This window comes from Anas acuta, chromosome 4 (assembly GCF_963932015.1).
Source record: "Anas acuta chromosome 4, bAnaAcu1.1, whole genome shotgun sequence".
In the NCBI taxonomy this organism is placed as follows: Eukaryota; Metazoa; Chordata; class Aves; order Anseriformes; family Anatidae; genus Anas; species Anas acuta.
In genome coordinates, this window is record NC_088982.1 from 58,528,844 (window position 1) to 58,548,776 (window position 19,933).

The window sequence follows — 19,933 nt, forward strand, 5'->3', positions numbered from 1 at the left end:
GTAAAATCACGCCAGTGGGGCCATAAGTTTTGTAAGATCTCATAGGATGGCTAGAATGTCCTTTGAACTGTAATTGATTGGGTATGTAAGGCAAAAGAGAAGGTCTGCACTGTGGTATGGACTTACTCAGGAGCAATATGTCTGTTTTGCATGGAGACTAAATGCACTTTGTTATGTTGTACATGTCATCACTTGGGTTTTACATTGTTCTAGTGGCTTTTTTTTTTTTCTGTCACAAAGCTCAGGCACAGGCTCTGTAGCTGCTGCTGACCTGCAGGGTAGACATACTTTGAATTTATCTTCAACGCATTGTTCTTTTCATCATGCAGACTTTAGATGATCTTTGCCCCTTTTGGAACAGAAAACGGATGGGGTTATCACTTTAAATGAGGTATTCCTGGATAAAGTATCTTGTCTGGATGTCATTGTCACACTATTTGAAGGGAAGAATCACACAAACAACTCATTTCTCTGTGATGCTTTTTCTTGATATTTTTCTGACCGACTGAGGGGGAACTAGACGTCTGCTCTCTTTTGTGGTGGAGAAAAGGCAATTGTGCTTCTTCATCTTATGCTAAAGGAAACTTAGTTTAAATGTGGCTGTTTGTTGGCTGATAGAGCAGCCCTGGCTCAGTGCTTTTCCAAGTCAAGCCACAAAGAGCAGTTGACAACTCATTCTCTGACCAAAATTGAAGACGTAAAGGGAGGAGATAAATAAGCTTGTGCTCTCTCTCTCTTAAATCCTAGTTATAATCAGCTTGCTTCTGACCATCTTTGTGGTGTACTGGTTATTGTAATTGGATAAACCTAATTAAATACTATGCTTCTGCTTTAGGCTTAAGTTTTAAGCCGTCCAAATGTCATGCTGTAATGACATACTTTAAAATGGTAAACAATGAAAAGAAACAGACCCTGCCAGAAACTGTATCACTGAAACAAACAAGAATTATATGGCTGCCTGACAAGCTGTCTTTTTTGTCAGGCCCAGTATCTGCAATGCAATTATGCATTGTTCAACCTCTTCAGTGACCTGGGTGCTAGAAGCATGCCTTCAGCACCTGCAGGAGCAGTATGGCCAGAAGTTGGTGTTCTTCCTCAACTTGGCACTGGTGAAGGCTCCACCTGGACTGCTCTGTGTTTTGGGGCTTCCCCATTTCACAAAGGCTATTTGGAAACAAGAGACTTGGGAAGACAGGGTCTCAGAGCACATCATCTGTGAGGAGAGTTTGGAGGAGTTAGGCTTCTTCAGTCAGGCAGAAAGAAGAGTAAGGGAAGGTATTGCAATAGTCTGCAATTTCTTGAACAGTTGCAAAGATGATGCCAAACTCTTCTCGGGAGTACCAGATGATGTAGCAATAAGAAATAAACATAAATTGTGGAGCAGAAGACTCTCCCTTTGGGGAAGGAAATTATGAGGAGGATTGTATAGTACAAGAGCAGGTTGTCAGCAAGGCCGTAGAGTCTCCATTTCTGGAGGCTTTCAAGACAAAGCTAGACATGGCCAGTTGACCTTGCCTTGGTGATGACCCTGCTCTGATTTGGAGGCGGCTAGCTGGTCTCCAGAAGTCCCTTTCAGCCAACTTTTATGTACCTGAGTTGTATTTGTTGCTGTTCTGAGACTTAAGTAATTTGATCTTAGTGCTAAGTTGAAATTGACCTTTTCTTCTACCTACAAGCTTTATTGAAATTATCTTTTATTTCCTCCACGGTGAGTTCTGGTAAAAACAATTTTAAAATGTAACTAAATTTTATAGATAATGTCTCTTTTTGTATTTGTGGTGCACAAGTGGACTTGTGCATCTGGTATTGAACTGTAAATATGTGCTGGTAGGCATGTCTTTACTTACCGTCATAGCTGTACTTTTAAACCTGATCTAAGCCTCTACTTCTAGGAGTCAAGTCGAGGTCTGCTTCCTTAAACCAATCCATAACAAAATCACCCGGGCCATTGCACCCAGCAAGGAAATTCAGCGAGGCTAGAGGCAATCAGCTGTTGGGTAAAGTAAATTTTTCATTTACATTCTTGAATCCCTCAGTCTTGAAAAAGAGCAGCTATGCTCTACAGCTTTTCAGAGTAATTAAGATAGTCTGCTGTCTTCACCTGTAGCTCACAGGATTGGAGACTGGCTCTGCAAAGTGTTTCTTAGATACTTGTTTATCAGTGGGTAAAAGTCAGGACACTTCATGGCTGCTTGAAACTTGTATCCCGTGAGGACTTGGTGCACTTGATAACATCGGTTAAATGCTTTTACGAAACCTGCTTTATAAAATTGTGTACTTGCAAGACAAATCTCAGACTAGCTTTCCCAAGCTTTTGTTTAAGCTTGCTTGTGAGAGCTTGCTGATCAGCTTTGGCTATTTAGGGTAACATGTACTTGACTTTCCATTTCTGTATCAGGTGTTTGCTTTATTTTAATTTTTATTTGAAATTCATAATTAACTACCAGAGTGAATCAAAAGAATAGATCTGATTACTCTGAAAAGTTCCATAACACAAAATTTTCAGTTTGGGAGCAAAGTTTGATTTGCATGTTTGAGGTGAAGGGAAACAATTACAATTGTGCTACAAAGCAGAACATTCATTATTGGTATACTTGCTGTGGGATCACACACTGTTTCTGAAGCGTGAAGAAAGCTCAACCTGATAGGTGTTGTAAACAGACCTTCTATAAACTTCTGTTCATTACTTCTGCACTTATAACTAGCAAAAAGTGCTTTCATTTAATTCGTATCATTCAAAATAATGAGGTTCTTAGATCAGCTTTCACATGACTCTGAAACAATACAGTAAGGGTAGATTAACCTTCTCTGTTTTCATTTCTATCCGACTTGATTGGTACCACATCTAAGAGTGCTGTTATTTATAGCTGCTCTATGCAAATAAAATAAATGAAGTGTATGACTTTAAAAAAAAAAGTTAAAATGATAATGGTACAGATAATATTTGTTTTCTTCTATTACTTATTAATCACTCTACTGTGCTATATGAATGAGTAAAACGAAACAGTGCTACCTGGCTTAAATGAAGTGTGATAATGGTAATGGAAAAAAAAAAAATTGTTAATAGGAATTCATCATCCATTTTCCAGATAGGTTAACCTTATAATGCCAAATCTTTCTGTCAAACATGCTATCAGCCATCACAAGGAAGTAACTGAAATTGCAGGAGGTTACGTGGAAAGAATCTCAAAAGATTTGCTCCCCTTTACTGGCTTGAAGTGTAATTCTGCTTTCTTTTCCGAACATCATAGGTACTCCTGGAAGAAATAGACACCAAAGCCTGTCGTCTTTTGGTTCTGGTGAGTATTCTGAAAGTATTTATACGTACTCTGTAGTGGAACTTAAATTAGGTTTATATGTTAGATTACTGCATTGTTTCCTTTCTCGGAAAGACGGCTTTGCAACAGAACTTCTGTGAACTTTCATTGATTTTTGGTTTCAAGGAGTACAGAGAGAAGCCTTGTTTTTTTCTAGTTGATGTCTTCAGGTTACCCAGCACTTGGAGTACGTAGTCTGTTCTATTTGTTTTCCAGTGAAGCATAAGTAGGTTTTAACAGTAACAAAAAGAAGTATGGCAATGAAACTTAGATGTAGTTTTTACTGTTTAACCACGTTGAAGTAAGTAATGATTAAAGCTCATGCGTTATGGCTTTAAAATAAATAAATAGACGAGTCATGCAGAATAACAGGTTTTTCTGGAAGGTTCGTGGTAGCTACCCTTTCAGTGTCAGCTGTCTTTGTATTTCTGTCACTGTAGACTATGCTTGAAGATGAAATTATCCAAACTTGTTAGTTTGTGTGTCTGCATGTATGGCAAGGGAGGAATGGCAACGGATTGTGGCAGATGGTGTTCCAAAATCTGGCAGTGTTTTTAAGGACTTCATATTGGGTTTGTTTTCCTTGTTTATGCCAGTCAGGGCACCTGGTGCTAGTTTGTCTCTGCCAGGAGACAGAAGAGTCTTCAGATGAGGTTTCTATTCACAGGAATTTCCAGGTCTTTTTCAGGAGGGTTAGAAGCCTAATTTAGATTCCTAAGAATCAGTGCATACTTGCTGAATTAAAAACCGCTTTTAATTACTGAAAAGCCCTCTTTGAAAGATACTGAGAATCACTGGGAAGCCCTGTGTCCCCTGAGTGAATAGCAGATGTCTTTGTGAAAGAGGTGCTGTAGCCAACCAGATGTTATGAATTTGAGTCTGGAATTGCTGAGTAAAACAGTTCTGACCTGTCACTTGGGTACTGTGGCAGTATGTTTTTAATTTCCTGCACTCATAACACGAGTCTAATGTTTTGCCTCCTGCTCTTTTGTGTGTTAAGTGTCTGCATATCAATCATGACTGGGTGCTTTGCTCGAGATTTGCTGTCATAAATCAGGTCTTCACTTATACAAGTATTAGATGTAGTATAAAACACTTGCTCTGTTTGTTGCTTTAATTTATATTTGCCTGAACTAATGTTAGTTTAGGTGTAAGCTGACAGTATTGCATGAGCTTATATATGACGTTTTTTTTATATAAAATTGTAGAGTGATACTGCTAGGAACATAATGCCTTAATTAGTTGGGTCAGGGGAATTTGTGATAAGAAATAAAGTATAAACTAGAAATTTAAATGTAATTGTTTTCCTCTAAATCTAGCATGGCACCCTCACTTTCCATGCATTAAAGTACTTAGTGCTCCCCCACCCTTTTTGCAAGTTTAACATATTTCTATCTTGTGATTCATCTTTTCCAAGCTAATAAAGAATGTGGCTGTGTATCTTTGAAGTATATTTGCTGCTATAAAAATGTGGCTATAACTCCAAATTGGCCATAACACTTAGAGTGATTCTTTAACAAATTCTTTAGCATCTTATTTTTGCCAGTCAAATACCTGCATTTCAGTATTTGTCTTAAGAAACCTGTTTCCTGTACTGAATCAGCTTCCAAAATTGGGTGGTATGTTAGACTTTTGAGTTAATAGCTTTTTAACTTATACAAAGCATTAGTATAATGTTCCATTTACACATGCAAGCTTTCTGATAGAGTAATTCACTGTTTTAAGAAAGACTTCTTTTTTTCTCATCTTCACATTTGCAGATAGTTTTTTAGCAATACAATAAAAATATTGTTTGGCTGTTTGGCTGTTCTCTGGTATGATGTCTTAAACTTGAAGAAAAGACAAATGATCTTTTTTCTTTTTTTTTTTTTTTTAAATGAACTGCAATAATGCCAGCTGGTACCATGTAGAATGGGGCTCAGTAATATCAGGGCAACGAAGAGAATAAGAAAATATAGTAGTGCTTTGTTCTAACGATTGTATATAGTTAAAGCTTTCGTTCTCTTATTTCGTTGTTAACTAGTTAGTCTACAGTTTTAGGCTTGTTCAATGAGGCAGTTGTACCTCACTTCTATTTCTTGCACACATGCTCTGCCTGAAGTGTCAGAAATGTAACTTGCAGTGGGACTTGGGGGGAGGGAGAAGGAATTAATTACCTTATTAATGCATTAATTGTCTAGCTCGGTAGTTAATGTTGCTTCTAGCATCACTTCAGGAATGAAATAATAGCAGACATTTCTATGATATGATATCTGTTCTCTAACTCTGCTCTAACCATTTTCCATTCACTTAAAGCAATGACTTAAAACCAGAATACACTTGACAAAGTGAGACAGCATACTGTTGGTACATCTGCAGAACTGGAGACTTACGTATTTGCAGCTGTTCATTACTTTTTTTTGTGTCAAAGCATTCATAAGGCTTCTTTTTCTGACCTTGGCATTTTTCATTGATGATCTTCCAGTGGATCAAGGCATTTCTACAAGTTTTATGGTTTACTGGTTACAACAATGTCTTTACTGCTAAGAAAAAAATAACTTATTGCACAAAATATGTTTTGTTACTTCTTAACTTGCTAACTACATGTCAGAATGTACTTGTATCCTTCCTGCAATGCCTTAATGTGATTATGAGAAAACCAGTTACCTTTCATGAGGTGTAATTTTGAACTAGATGTGCAACTTCCTCTAAAATGCTTTTGGTTAGTGCTCTTTCGTTTATTTCTCTTTGGCCTCCCCGTAGAAAGTGACCCACCTCTAACACCTATGCACTATGTTACAGTGCAGTGTATATACACAGTGAGTATTTAAATCTGTAATACCCATTCTTGACTGAGGGTTAAAGATAAAGTACAGTATAGTGATCCTTTTTTACGAAACAAATACCTGTTTTGGCAGTTCCAAAGGTAAAGCATACGAATTCTCATTGGGGACCTTAATCCTGGTGTTGAGTGACTCTGAAAGGGACATGTGGTGTACTATGGATAGCAGGGGACACTTATGCTTGTGGCAGAGCAATGTTGTCAGGAAAGCTGGGGCAGTTTTTGGATATACCATAACATATTATCAGGTAAGAACAGTATCATTTAGGTCATACCTTTCCAGTATGCATTACAACCAGTTGTTAAAGAAGGCTAGAGAAGCCATGAAAACCAAAGAAGCTTCATCCAAAAACCGTACATGCTCTATCAGGAAATATAGTATTCTGTTTTCTTACTCTCTTAAGAGGTTAAAAGGTTGCTTGTTTTAGTTTAATAATCTGTGAGAAATGTAACAAAGAGGTGAAATGGCTTCAGTTAGATGGCTTATTGTAGTTAGATGGCTTATTGTGAAAGTAATAGTGCTGGTATGGTTGTAACAGCTCACAACAGTGTCTCTTTAAACAGGCTGTTAAAGGTGCCTGCTGGCTTCTCACTGAAATTTTTACAGTGAGATAGGATGTTTTTACTAACAAAATGCTCTAGTTCAAACAAAAGTTTATAGAGGGATACTTTTGGGGGTTTATTTAACACCTCTTTCTTTCATGCCCTGTTGAAACCCAGAGAAAACAGAAGGTAAACATCTGTTTCTTCTCATCCTGTAGATTCCTTGGTAGAATCAGTTACCTTCAAAGTGCTTGAGCTTTCGGTGTCTGGAAAACAAGGGATTAATCTAGGTCACACTCTGCCTGTGCTTTTATGACAACAGCAGCAACAACAAAAAACAACCCCACAAGCAAAACAAAAGCTTGAAGATCTTAAAACGTGTTGTGATACTATATGAAAATGTGTAAATTTTCTTTAAAAATTGGGAGGATTACACCAGAGAGCTGATGAATGTTGTTACGAATGTCACATACTTAGGTCTTCAGTGCCTGTTTTCATCTAGTTTGCTATTGGTAGTCTTCAGTGTGGTAATGGCATGTCACACAGTGATGAGACGCTACTGTCCTGTCAAGCAGCTTATTAGACCTTTCTCCTTTGTTTCTCCTCTGACTGGAAGGGCTTTCTTGGTGTGTTTTTGTTTTTTCTTTCTTTGAAGAAAAGCTTTTGCAGTTTGTAGGAAAAAACTGTGCAAAGAGTTGTATGGAAACTCAAAAAGACCTTGATGCGTTTGTGAACAGTGCTCATGTGGTTGGTCATAGAGCACCATAGAGTAGATTGGGGAACTTGTCTGAGTTAGAAACAAGTCAGTAAGAATAGTGCTTTTGGTGGCAGTTGTAGCATAGGTCACAAAGTGGTGAGCAAAACATGCAGAAGACAGAGCAAGCCGCTTGTCTTAGCACTTTGAGCGGCTATCCTTGGCTTTATCTTAGTGTTTGCTTTCAATGCAAATTTCCAGCTGTATAACATTAGAAACAATGCTGATAACAATGCTTAAAAATATAGATTGATTTTTTTGTTGCTGTTGAGTACCTAACTTTGCAGGTGCAAGGTTATTAAATGTGAAATTGATCTCCACTTGAGAAGAATGTCTATTTATATATACATACACATATATATGTGTATATATAAATAATCCAAAGGTCTTAACTTGCTTTAAAAGACAAATAAAAATTTAAAAAATATCTGAGAATGTTGTACAGCTCTATATGAGAGTTTATAACAAAGTTAACCTTATTGCAATGCTGCCACCAATTAAGTTTCATGTATCCATTAAAAATTCTGTGGTAGTCTGGAATTTTGGTATGAAGTAAAACTTCTGTTCTTGAATCAATTCAGCCTTCTTTCAGTGCCTTCTAATTCTGTTCTCTGGGCATTGGAAGTAAATTACGTTAAAAATAATTCAGGAAGCACTTTGATATGTAAGTATCTTAAACATTGGGAAGTTCTTTTCTCTTCTGCACGTGGATAAACCAGGCACCTTCTACAGTGAGGCTAAGACCAGGAGGAAAGTTATTTCTTAACTGGGAGACAGTCTAATACTTAAAGGATTCTGGGTATGTAAAAACAGTGTTTAAGTGCCTGTTAACACTGGGCAGAGCAGGGAGGGTATTGCTCAATGTCTTGCACATTGCAGAACTAACATTTCTGACTAGTTCCAGCCAGGAATTTTGGTACAGATGAGTTGAAACTGAAATTTCAGTCTCTTGTGTTAAAAGCTTCAGCTTTTGTAAGTTGGGTTTGTCTATTTTTGTAATTTTTGTCATCCCTCTCTACAACAGAACATCCTGGAAGTTTTCCAGAAAAGCTTGAACGCTTTTGTAAACTTTGTGGAATAAAGCAGTAGCAACAACTTTAGATTTAGTATTTGTTTAATGATCATAGATAACGTCTTACAGATTTGAAGTTCTAGGATTTGAATAATATAAATTGGTCTCTCTCCTTTATCTCTTGACAAGGAACAAGAAGATCAAGCTTAAACTCTTTTGCAGATATTAGTACTGTTCATTGGACTACTTGTTGCCTTTCTAGCTGCAAGAAAGAGCCTGCTGTAGGCTTTTTTTAGATGTTTTCCATCCGTGTGAACAATGAGGACTATCTGAATGACTCAATTGTCTCGTGATCTAGCCCTAGAATACTTGCAAGCTAATAAAGAATGTTCTTATAAACAGCCAGCAAAACTGCTCAAGTGGCGTAGCTATTACATGTGAACCACCTATAAAGTTTTGTTACCTCTATATAAATAAGTTTAGAATTAATCTAAACCTATGTGAATTCTTTCATTAAAGGCCTTCTGTGGTATAGACCAAATGGCTTCCATGCTATGAGATCTGTTTCATCTGTTAGCACTTCTAAGCAAGGACCTTTTTTCTAAATTGTAAGTTGGATATGTTTGTTTAATTCCAAAACTTCTGTGAGAAAATTGCTCTCTAGCTTAAGGCAGCCATATTCCAAACTCTTGATGACACAAAGCAAGCAGACGTTCTGATGAGGGCATGTTTGTAGTTCACTTCTGTGGTGTTTGTTCTGATGTTGGGAGGAATGTCTGTAGTTCTCCTCCACGGTATTTATTTTGATGTTTCACAGTAATAATCCATACAACAGAACAGCACAGAGCTGCAGTTTTCTCACAGTTGTTTAAATATTGAAATATTAATTATAAATATTTAAATATGGTCAGCCTCTGCATTAATAGAGGGGGCAGCTGAAACGGACATCCACGGATTGTATCAGTTCAGTCCACGCTGGTGCCTAAAGAACATTTTCCAGTGTTGGGAGATGGAGTTCAAGTCTTTTCTACCATGGAAGTCTGTCATATTGGCTCTAGATTATACACAACAGTATTAGGATTGCCCAAAGCTGATGGTTTTTATTACTGCTGTCTGAACTAGTGTTAAAATATCTAAATTCTCACTTTTTTTTCCCCAGTAATTAAGAGGACAGTAAGTTTTTATTTTGTGAAGAGACTGGAGGGCTTTGACTGACCATCAGGGGCAGTGGAAAGCTGCTTTTGTTTTGTTATTCCCAGCTCTGAATAGCTATATGCTATGCTAAACTGTGCCACCTTCTTGGAAATGCCACCCTAAAACTTAGCTCTTTTGGTAGTAACTCTGTGTCCTTCCCTCTCCAGTTAAATATAGGTATCTATCTATCTTGGATTATCTCAGTAGTTTTTTTTTCTTCTTTGACTTTGTGGAGGCCCTTAGGTTATAGACAATGTTTTATGTGTTTGCAGTGGACACTGCCAATAACCAGGTGTCATTGCACTGGGGTTCTTTATAGGAGTCTTGATTTTGATGTTATCTGATGTAGCCCAAAGCTGACTCTTTTTGTCCTCTTCCTTTTTTTTTTATTATTATTTGGAAGCCTTCTGAGGCACTGTGCTGTTCGTTCTAGCTTTCTTTAAGTCCTTTCTTTCACCAAATTCTTTAAGATATTTTTTCAGCAGATAAAGTTGCTGCCAGTGTTGCAGTCGTTGCCCCTTATTAAGGAAATAAGTTGACATAACATTGGAAGACCATAGAACGGTCCCAGAGATATGAAACTTCTGGATTTTGTATCAAAGATGGCTAGACAGCTTGTAAACTCTGATCTTTATTATCACACCTGGGGTTACAAAGAATGTGTGAAGCCCACAAAAGAGAAGTGCAGCACCTGTGATGAGCTGACTTGCGTTTGCTCAGTGAACTTGCGCATTGATAAATCAGTAGTAAATCTTCAGGGATGTATTCATCTAAATTATCCATAGTTGTGCTGCTTTTCAACAGAAGTTGCTTGGGTACTGGTTACTGTTGTTGTGAGGCTATAGGTGAAGAGCAATTGCACAGTGTGAATAAATCAATATTTGTAGATCTGTAAGCTGTTGTTCTAAGGAAAACCCTTGTTTTTAATCTGTTCCTTGGTGCTGCAGTTTACAAGGCTCATGTATGCTCCTAGCCTATTGCTGAATAGCCAAAGTTCCTAGCAGAGAGGCATTTTTTTTTCTTTTTTTTTTTTTTTTCTAGGAAGTCTGCATAGATCATTAAAGTTTCATATTTTAAGGCATGTTGTCCTAATATTAGTGACATTTTTCACTGTAGGCTAGAAGCAGTTTTGCTTTGAAGCACCATAGGATTTTGTCTGAGGGAGTCTAACAAATGCTGTTTTGTAAAGGACATCTTACATATGGAAAATAATTTGCAGCTCCATTATGTCAGAAGTTAAAAATGAAATTATTCTTGTGATGTTTTGTTGCCATTCTCTACTCTGAAAGAGGGCAGATGATAAAAATGTCACCACTGTTGCATGAAAGAAACGCAGATTAACCTGATTTCGGTAGCTGTTTGCTTGGAAGTTCACTGCAGCATCACCTGCTGTTTGAAACACTACTGAATTTATAATGGTTAAAAGCTTCTGTGTCCTAGAAGAAGCCTAAATTATTTAGGATTTTAGTTCTTGCTCTGAGATGGGAAGAGAGTTGCTATTTTCTTCTTTAGGTGAGGATTTGAGCTTAAAATGTCCCGGAGCTGCAAGCTGTGTGGAGCACGGCAGCGTGTTGCTGCCTGCAGGAGGATCAGCTTTTCAGGCCGGGCACTACAGGAGGATCAGCTTTTCATGCTGGAGCACTGGCTAGGGCAAGGTGGTCACAGGAAGCTGGGGAGAGCGTGCTAACTTTCTGGAAGCAAAAACTGGGGCACAGATGACACTTTTTCTCTCAAAGGCCTTCTTTTCTCATGGCATAGACAATCACCTCTCAGTTCTTGCTGAATTAAAGCATGCCAGTAAAAACCATCTGCTCAGCACTGCCCGTGCTGTCTTATAACGTGGAGCCAGTTGTCTTCTGCCAGGGCATCTTGGGTCTAAAGGTCTAGCCTCTGATTTAGACTTGCCCTGCTCTGACAGCTTTCTTACTGGTTGTTGAATGTGGGAAGAGGAACAGAGGCAGCAGAAACACGTCCAGATACTGGAGACTTGGCCTCACAAGGCTGAATTAAAGAGCCTACAGATACTTGTGTCCTTTGCTCCTTTTTTGTCATACTGCTAGCTTCCCCAGGGAGTGGCAGATGTACTAAATCTGCCGGGATTAAAATAGGTCTAGCCCAATCATCCATCTGACCATGTCATCAGGTATTAATGCCTTTAGCAACCCAGACTGAATTACGTGATTGTAGCGGTACAGAGTCCTTTGTTTTACCCAGGGAGGGAAGACAGCAGTGAAGTGCTAGTAAATAAAATGTCAGTCCTTTTCTCCTGTCTGTGCTGCGTATCACTTCCTATTTTATTCAGCTATTTTCCAGTGTTATTTTCCATCGCCCTTATCTGATGTCAAGACAGAAAAAGACCTCTCCCCGTATTATGCATGAAATGCAGACAGTGTGTGTTCCTGGCGTGCTGCTCTGGATCCCATGGAGCATATTCCTGGCTCTGTACCCTGCTGGCACCAAGCACGGGATGGTTGGAGGAGCACAGATACAGACTTGGAGGTGCTGTTTCCCTGAGCTGAGGAAACAACGTTGACGGATACACGCTCACCTCTGTGCAGGTTTTGGTGGGATAACACAGAGCCCAGCAAATATTGCACTGTAGGAACCTTTTCAAGTTTCAGCCTCTCCTAGGAGGTATTCACGTAGGGACGGGCAGTCCTCTTGCCACCTGTCAGAGCTCTCTGAAGGTTGGATGCTAGATGAGCCTGACGTGCCTCTGTTGACCTTTATTAATGCTGTCAGGTTTTCCTACTGCATAAAGCAGGCTTGTTTTAGGGTTGTGGGAATTAACAGGGTTCCTGGAGCCTAAAAAAGTGTTTTCCTCAGCTAAGAAGGGTCTTTTTGTTTGTGTTTTTTTGTATTTATTTATTTATTTTTTTAACAAACAAGAAAGCACTGATGTCTCTGTTTCTTCATGGCCTGTTTCTACTCAAAGCTGGGAAAGAGGAGGCAGTGAAAGTATTATTTGTGTCTCTCTGTAGGAGGCGTTTTGGTCTCTCCTACAAGAGCTTTTATGTCCATGTAGAGCTTTTATTTGCTCATATTTTGTCTTGTGATTCATTCCTTCCTCAGTTCGAACTGGTTCATTACATCATACTTGCCCTCTAGAGGTCCTTTGTCTTAGCTCCTGCGCCGAGGAAGGAAGTTAGGGTCTCACTGGGGTACTTCGGCCTCTGTGGTTTTACAGGCTGAGGAGGAGTTCTTGGGCATGTTTTCCCAGGCGCTGTTACAAGGACTGGGAGAGGTGGGGTTTGGATTTTTTGGTGGATTTTTTTTCTTTTTGAGCCTGGTTATACTGTTTCTGTGAAGAAAGCATTGAATCCAGATGGGGAGAGAATACTTGCTTCACGGAGCAGTCTCATCACCAGGGGAGCTGCGGTGGGTAGGAGGAGAGCAGAAGGGAGTTCCTCCAGGTGCCTTGGGAGGAGATAACCTGGTGGGGCCGGGTGTTGGCTGCTGGTGGAAGGCTGGCCGTAGGCCAACCCAAAATCTCAAGATCCTTCAAGGGAGGGTTTGGCAACAGCGATCTGATATTTGCAGAGGAGGGCTGATGAACTGTGGTGAATACACAAGGCGGCTGTGATGTGCTGTGAGGAGCCTTCTGGCTCACTGCTGAGCACCATTTCCAACGTTCGAGCCGATAATCTTCCAGCATCAGCTCCTTTGGTGGTGCTGCTGGATTAGGAAAGAGTCTAGAGTTTCTGGCCATGGCAAAGATAGATGAACACATGTTGTTAGTGCCAGAGCTCTTCAAACTCAAGGAATCCGTGAAGATTTTACAGCAGTAATGTCATGCGTGCCCTGCTGTTTGCAGAGGCTGCCCTGGGAACAGAACAAAAAAGCTAATTTACTGTCTTTGTACTTATTTTGAATAGTTCAGTGCAGACTGAAGATGTGTCATAGTACTTCAAAGCTGGTGGTGCATTACCATGCCTGGAAATAAATATTTTGGTACACGGTCATAAAACATTCAGCAGCACTCTCCTGCAGCGTGCTGTGGAGGTTGGTTTAACAGGTCTGACTGTCTTGGCAGGGCTGCAGCTCTTCTGGTGTGCTTACAGCGAGCTGCTCTGCTGCCACTGCCCTGGCTTGGGCGATGTCAGAGATACCTGAAGACCAGAATAAAACAGCAAAATGCTATTTTTAGTTCTAGCCGGTGCGGTAAATACACACCGGATAATTTAAAATGTTCTGCATCCTGAGCAAGTAAGACATGTTATTAAAATGTAATAGGGCTGTGTTAAGGAGAGGACAGGTAAGGTACCACTGGGACGAGACCTGTCAGCATGATAATACTTGCTTTGGGTGATACGTGCTTCAAAACAAGTTGGTGTAATGCCTTCTGGAATTAGAAGGGCTATCAGAAGGCTAGGTGCTAGAGCACATCAGCTGTGGCTTTGTGAAATGGTGGAAGTGGGGCATCAGTGAGGAAGGAGCTGATTTTGTCTTTTAAAACAAATGAAGGGAAAAAAACTAAGACAAACATATAAAGGCTGTGGAGGGCAGTTCTTCAGCAGAGCCTGCAAGGAACCTGAAGAGGAGGTATGAGCTGCTGCTGCCTTGCATTCTGGATTGGCTCAGGTGGACCCTGCTCCAGTGGCTGCCCAACAAGGCAGAAATATTTCTCATCCTTACACACAGGAAAGTAGACAGTGCAATTCTGTGGTGCCTTAGCAGCATATATTTATAGGTCATAGTTGTAAGTGAAAAATGTGATGTTTTCTCATCTGTGTAAAACAGGGATTCCTTTTCTAGTTTGGTTTGTTTGTTTGCTAGTGGGACCAAGCTGTATGCAAAACTTTGAGCTCAGCAAATGGGGGGGGGGGGAATAATTTTTGAGGGCTAGTTAAATATGGAGACCACACTTATTTTTAAGGAATTCCTATAATGCTGCTTGCTTGTTACAAAGACTGGGTGCATTCAAACTCCAGCTGGCAGCAATCTGTTTCGGTACAAAATTGATGCCTGCTTGCTTGCTCCTCTCCCGATAAATTGAAGCATCTGCAGTGCTGAGCTGCCAAGCTAAATAGTATTTTTGTTAAGCAGATCTCAAATACGGGATTGTTCTCACAGAATGGGTGTTTGTTGGTTTGTTAAGGCTTGAAATGTTGACATAATATTTAATGCCAAAAGAAACTCTGGTAGAAAATGCTTGCTGATAAAATCTGTTTTGATACATTCCTGTCAATTGCAAGAAACTGTCTGAAAAACGCAGCCTGAAGTGATCCTTGCTAAGGAGAAAAGAGCTGACAAACGCCTCCGGGAATATTCAAGTAATCTCCCTGCTAGTCTCTAAAGAACAATTACATGGTCTGTGACACTGGATGATATATTCAGCTGGGGAGACCACCCACTTCCTCCTCCTCCTCCTCTTTCTCCTCCTCCTCCCTTTTCTCCTGCTGTAGCTCCCAGTCCCACAGAGTCCCATCGCAGATTAAGCGTGAACACTGTGATGTAATTCAGAGGCTGAGGGTTTTTCAAATCACTAAGTCGATTTTAGTCTGAGGACAAGCTTTGTTTCTACAACATCTGGCGGGGAGAAGCTGCCAGCAGCACTTACGCTGTGGATATCTGCTTTTTCTGATTGTGCTCATCTGTGCATAAGGAATAAGGGCAAAGGAATGGAGATCTGATTATTTCTTCAAGGTTGTTTTCTTTAGCAAGAATCGCTTGACTTCTGCCAGCGGTGATTTAAAAACATAGTATGTTACACTACATGGAGGCTGTTTCTTCCTTGCTTATCTTCTAATTGCACTGAAGACATGTTATGGTCCCCGAAATTTTCCTTATCCAACATGCGTGTACGACTGACAGCGAAGGGGTTGCTCCGAAACATTCGTCTACCTTCTGGCTATAAGAAAAGCACGGTTATATTTCATACAGGTTTGTATTTTTAACGTGACAGAGCATGCATTGGGTGATATCTTGTTTGCTTCAGCAGCAGTGTATTTTTAGCAAATAAAAACAGTCCTGGGCATAGAAGTTTTAGAATTACATATAGAAGTCTGACTTACAAGCATAGTTTTATAGTCTGTGTAACTGGAAAGCCTGAGCTTTCTGCATGTCCATGCATCTGTGCAGAGCTGTTTGTTGGTAAGATGGGTATTCTGTTTATGAAATGCAAATCAGAATTTTTTTCCTCCTACAGGTCCAGAAATAGAATCAGGAAGTCTGTGCCCATTAAATATGTATCTAACCATTTCAATGATTATCTGCTGGGAGCTCTGTCTTTTCTATATCGTGAATGAGAGGTGTGGTGGGAGGTGGGAAATGAGTATGGGCTGTCACAATGTGGCTCTCTGTCTGTCTGAGAAATAGTTGAATACTTGAATGTAGAAATCTGTTGTCAGACTTCTCACATTAAACATCTTATCTGCAAGTATGACAAGCAAACTTTTTTGCTGACTTGTGTTGATAGAAACCTAAAAAGTCTGAAGTTTTCTTTCAGGTGTTTTAGAGACAATCAAAAAAAAAAAAAAAGCTGCATATGACCTGATTTTCGTTTTAAGTGACAGATAAAGCATATGCATGGATTGGGAATGTAATTACGGATGCTGACCTTTGTTCCAGGGAATACATGCTGTTTTGATGGAGGGTGGTGATTTTTATTTTTCTTTTTTTGCTAAGGTGGATGATATTGGAAAAAATGATGGCAGTCTACAGATTACATAAGTTTTTACTGTACTATTTGTCGTTTTCTTGCATTTTTCTTAAAAAGGAGCAAGCAGCTATATAAACTAGTTCTGCACAAGCTCTTCTTCTCAGGCATTTCCTTCCTTTCTTGAACACCCCCATTTCTGGCTAGTACTTCTTCGGAGTTCAGCTCCAAGTGAAGTTTTGGAGTCACCTTTCCTTCCTGTCCTGGCATTTCGCACAGCAACCTAAACCATTTGCCCTGTCATTACTTATCCCTGCTAAAGTAAATTCAGTTTGAGTTCCTTCTGGATGATAAATTCAATTATGAGTATAATATAGGTTGATTATCCAAATATAATATAGGCTTCTGTTTGCAGCTTGCTTGCATGGCTTTTAAGCTGCAATTAGAATACCTTGATGCTAAAACTTCTTACATGAGGGAGTCTTTGTGCATACCTACGTCACTGATGTTGCTAAGAATATGAAATTTTCAGGTAGCACATATGCCAGGAATAGAAATACTAAAAGAGAAATGGGGAAATAATGTTCAGTGTTCTGTACATTCATTAACTACTACTGAAGTTTGGTATCATTCTAAAAAAAAGAAAATAAAAAAAAAAAATATTGAGGCAGGTATTAAGGTAACTTTATAGTGGCAAGAATCCATTTGTTTTTTCTTTCATTTGAGTGGATGTGAAAGTAAGAACTGCCTGCAGGATGCCTCTGTTAGATGCAGCATGCAAACTAGATTGATAGCCATGTTCCAGTTAAGCAGCACTTTCTTAATTAAGAAGTGCTGAACAGACCTTCTGCTTGTTCTCTTTAGCTTTTGCATAATACACACTAAAGGTATAGAACTGGAAGTTCAGAGAAATTTTCACCTGGTCTCCCCTTCTGCTTTACTGTCACTGTGTCTTGCAGAAAGCTGCCCAGCGGTTAGCTAGTGCTGAATATACCGAAAAAAAAGTAGGGCATCTGAAAACCAGGTCATATTCCGTAGTGGAAACTGCAAGTACGTATAAATAAGCTGTGTTTTTAAAAACATTGAATGCATTGAAGCTTGACTGTGATTATTTCTGGTTCATAAAAGTCAACAACATAAGAGTTGATCAGGCAATGACAATGTATATCACAAGTCTGAAAGGCTGATGCCAGGAGGAGCCATATTTGCTTTCTGCAACATCGGTTTGGGTATCTTTGCTTGTAGTGGTTTAATTGGATTAAAATGACATGTGGCTTCTTTCTAAGGTCATGTAAGTGATGAGAAATAGAATATATAGGGACTGTGTGAACAAATAAGGCAGAGTAATTGAAAAAGGGAACTTCAGGGTTCATGCATGAATGTGAATATGTATGGAAAAAGGTGTTATGTAAGCATCATTCAATTACAGTTTCGGTGTAGATTGCACTCTTAATGAGCATTATCATGGATTTAATCCACTGCTTCCTTTCATAGTAGGATAGACTGCCTTGATGACTGTCTTGAGATAGTTGTGACAATTGCTCAAATGTAGAGTTTTAAAGTAGACTAGAGCACTGGTCAAGTTGGATTTTCCTATACTCTGGCTGACTGTAGAGGAATAGATTTGTGGATTTAGGATGTAAAACACTATTGAGAGGAAAAGGATGGATCTTGTGAGTCTCCCATCTGATTTGAGGATGTTTTGCAACAGCTTGCCACAGTTTCTTCATGGTATGTGGTTATGGCTGGAAATACAGTTTACACTGGTGTTAAGTTAGTCTAAATTAGTCATTGCATGTATCGTGGAACAGATCTTTGCGATGAAGAACGTTTGCACTGCTTACATCTTGTCCATACGGAGTTGTCAGAGTGGCTGGAGAAGTTCAAATATCTTGTAAGCATTGCAATCAAATAAAATCAGATTATTTTTTAGGAATGGAATAAATCTGGAGGAAACTTGCTGTAAAATTTGGTGTATATCAAGGTTCTCCAGCTTGCTGCCTTGCTGTGTCTAACTTCCATTATTGTGTGCTCTACATTGCTTCGGGGTATTTATATTCAAGGGTCTCTTCTCCCTTTAAATACAGGCAGACATCAAAAAGTGTCACTTCCTCAGCTATTGGAAGTATAGTATACCTGCATTGTTACCTATGTATGGTTTTTATACAAGCAACTACAACAAAAAAATCAACACAACTGCATAAATATGAGCTAAACATGATCTAATTTTTCAGTGATGAAATACAAAGTTTGCTTCCTTTGGTAAACCATTATGGATTTTTTATACCAAAGAGTGACTAAAGTGCTTTTTATGCTTTTCATGCATCAGTGGTGTGACAGAGTAAATCATCTCTGTGTGATTCTGTAAAAACTGCCAGAGAAAGACATTCCTACACGAATGATTCAAAATATTCATTTTGAGTTATGTACGTTTCCTTTTGCATAAAGATAAAATTCTGCACAAGGAACCAGTTTTGCAAATGGAGATCAAAGCTCTCATGCCTTTTGTTCCCAGAGTTTTTCCATAGATTGTATAATGAGCTGTACTGTTGCTTTTGTGGTAAATTTTTGTCTCAATGTTTTTGCCAAGCCCTTGATGGCGCTAGGTTTCTTCTTCCCTTAAGCAAGCTGTACTTAGTATTCTTACCCCTCTGGTGGCTTTCATTGCTTACTAAACCTTGTTACTCTCTTATTACTTTGGGAATAAGAAGCGTCTCTAAAGACACATGATGTCATTACAGCAATGTCAGTTTAAAAAATTTCCTTTTCCCCTTGCTAGCAACAAGCAAACATCACAGACCTATTTTTTTGAGCAGGTAACATCCATTTCCAGTACAATTTCTTCTCTACATCCTGCTTCAGATAACACTGACAACTGTATGAAATTGTGTATTGCAAAGCAGTGCTCTTAAAGGAAATGAACAAAATCTTGATGATTTTGAAAGCCTCGGGTGTCATGAGTTGCTTAGCTGTTCATATACCATGCTGTTTTTTCCTAAGGGTAGCTAAAGTAATGATTATTATCCAATGTCACAGCTTTCTATGGAACTATAGGAAGACACCCAACATACTCAACCTTACTAAGTGTTTTAAATCTGAAAGTCTACTGGAGATATTTGATACAGGATGAGTAAGTTAAATGTTTGTGTTACCTACCAAGGAAAAATATAGTTCAGAAGTAAAAACGGCTTGTCTGTTCTGAGCAAAAGAAGTTGAATAGCTGGAAACCATTAATCATGGGGAGTTTAGATTTAATCATGTTCCTCTTGAAGTCTGTGAGACTCTTAGCTCCTGACTTCACCCTTTCAGGACTGGGTACAAAATGAGCTGCCTGGCATGCTTGATTTCAATCTTAATAGGTCATGGCTTCAGTAAGTATGTAAATGATAGCTAAATGGAGGTTCTTTTTCAAGTAGTGGAGCTCTTTTGTTTGTTTGTAACACTTTGTCTACGCAAGTTTCCTATATCCTATGTTTGTGACAGGTATAAAATGAAGATAACATTAGTTCTCCAATGAACCCTTGATAGCAAAAAAATAAAAAATAAAAAAATCTCAAAAATCAAAAAACAACAACAACAAAACAACTAACCACCCTACCAACAAAAAACAAACCAGAGTCAAAGCAGTAATTTATATGTGATGACAACACTTAAACTGCGTATGTATTTTAATAAAGCATGAAAGTGGATGCAA

At 39.0% G+C, this 19,933-nt stretch overlaps 1 protein-coding gene across 6 annotated transcripts in view; it reads left to right on the plus strand.

The window, feature by feature from the left end:
- The window catches only part of MTUS1 (microtubule associated scaffold protein 1), a 111,852-nt gene that overhangs the window by 47,905 nt on the left and 44,014 nt on the right, over positions 1-19,933 (plus strand). For 5 of the 6 annotated variants that reach the window (XM_068681473.1, XM_068681472.1, XM_068681478.1 and 2 more), the window contains 2 exons: positions 1,893-1,997; positions 3,252-3,299. In XM_068681473.1, the coding sequence (XP_068537574.1) occupies positions 1,893-1,997; positions 3,252-3,299 (153 nt within the window). Of the gene's footprint in view, positions 1-1,892; positions 1,998-3,251; positions 3,300-15,043; positions 15,525-19,933 lie in introns of those variants that run through there. The other variant, XM_068681479.1, reaches the window with a different exon arrangement.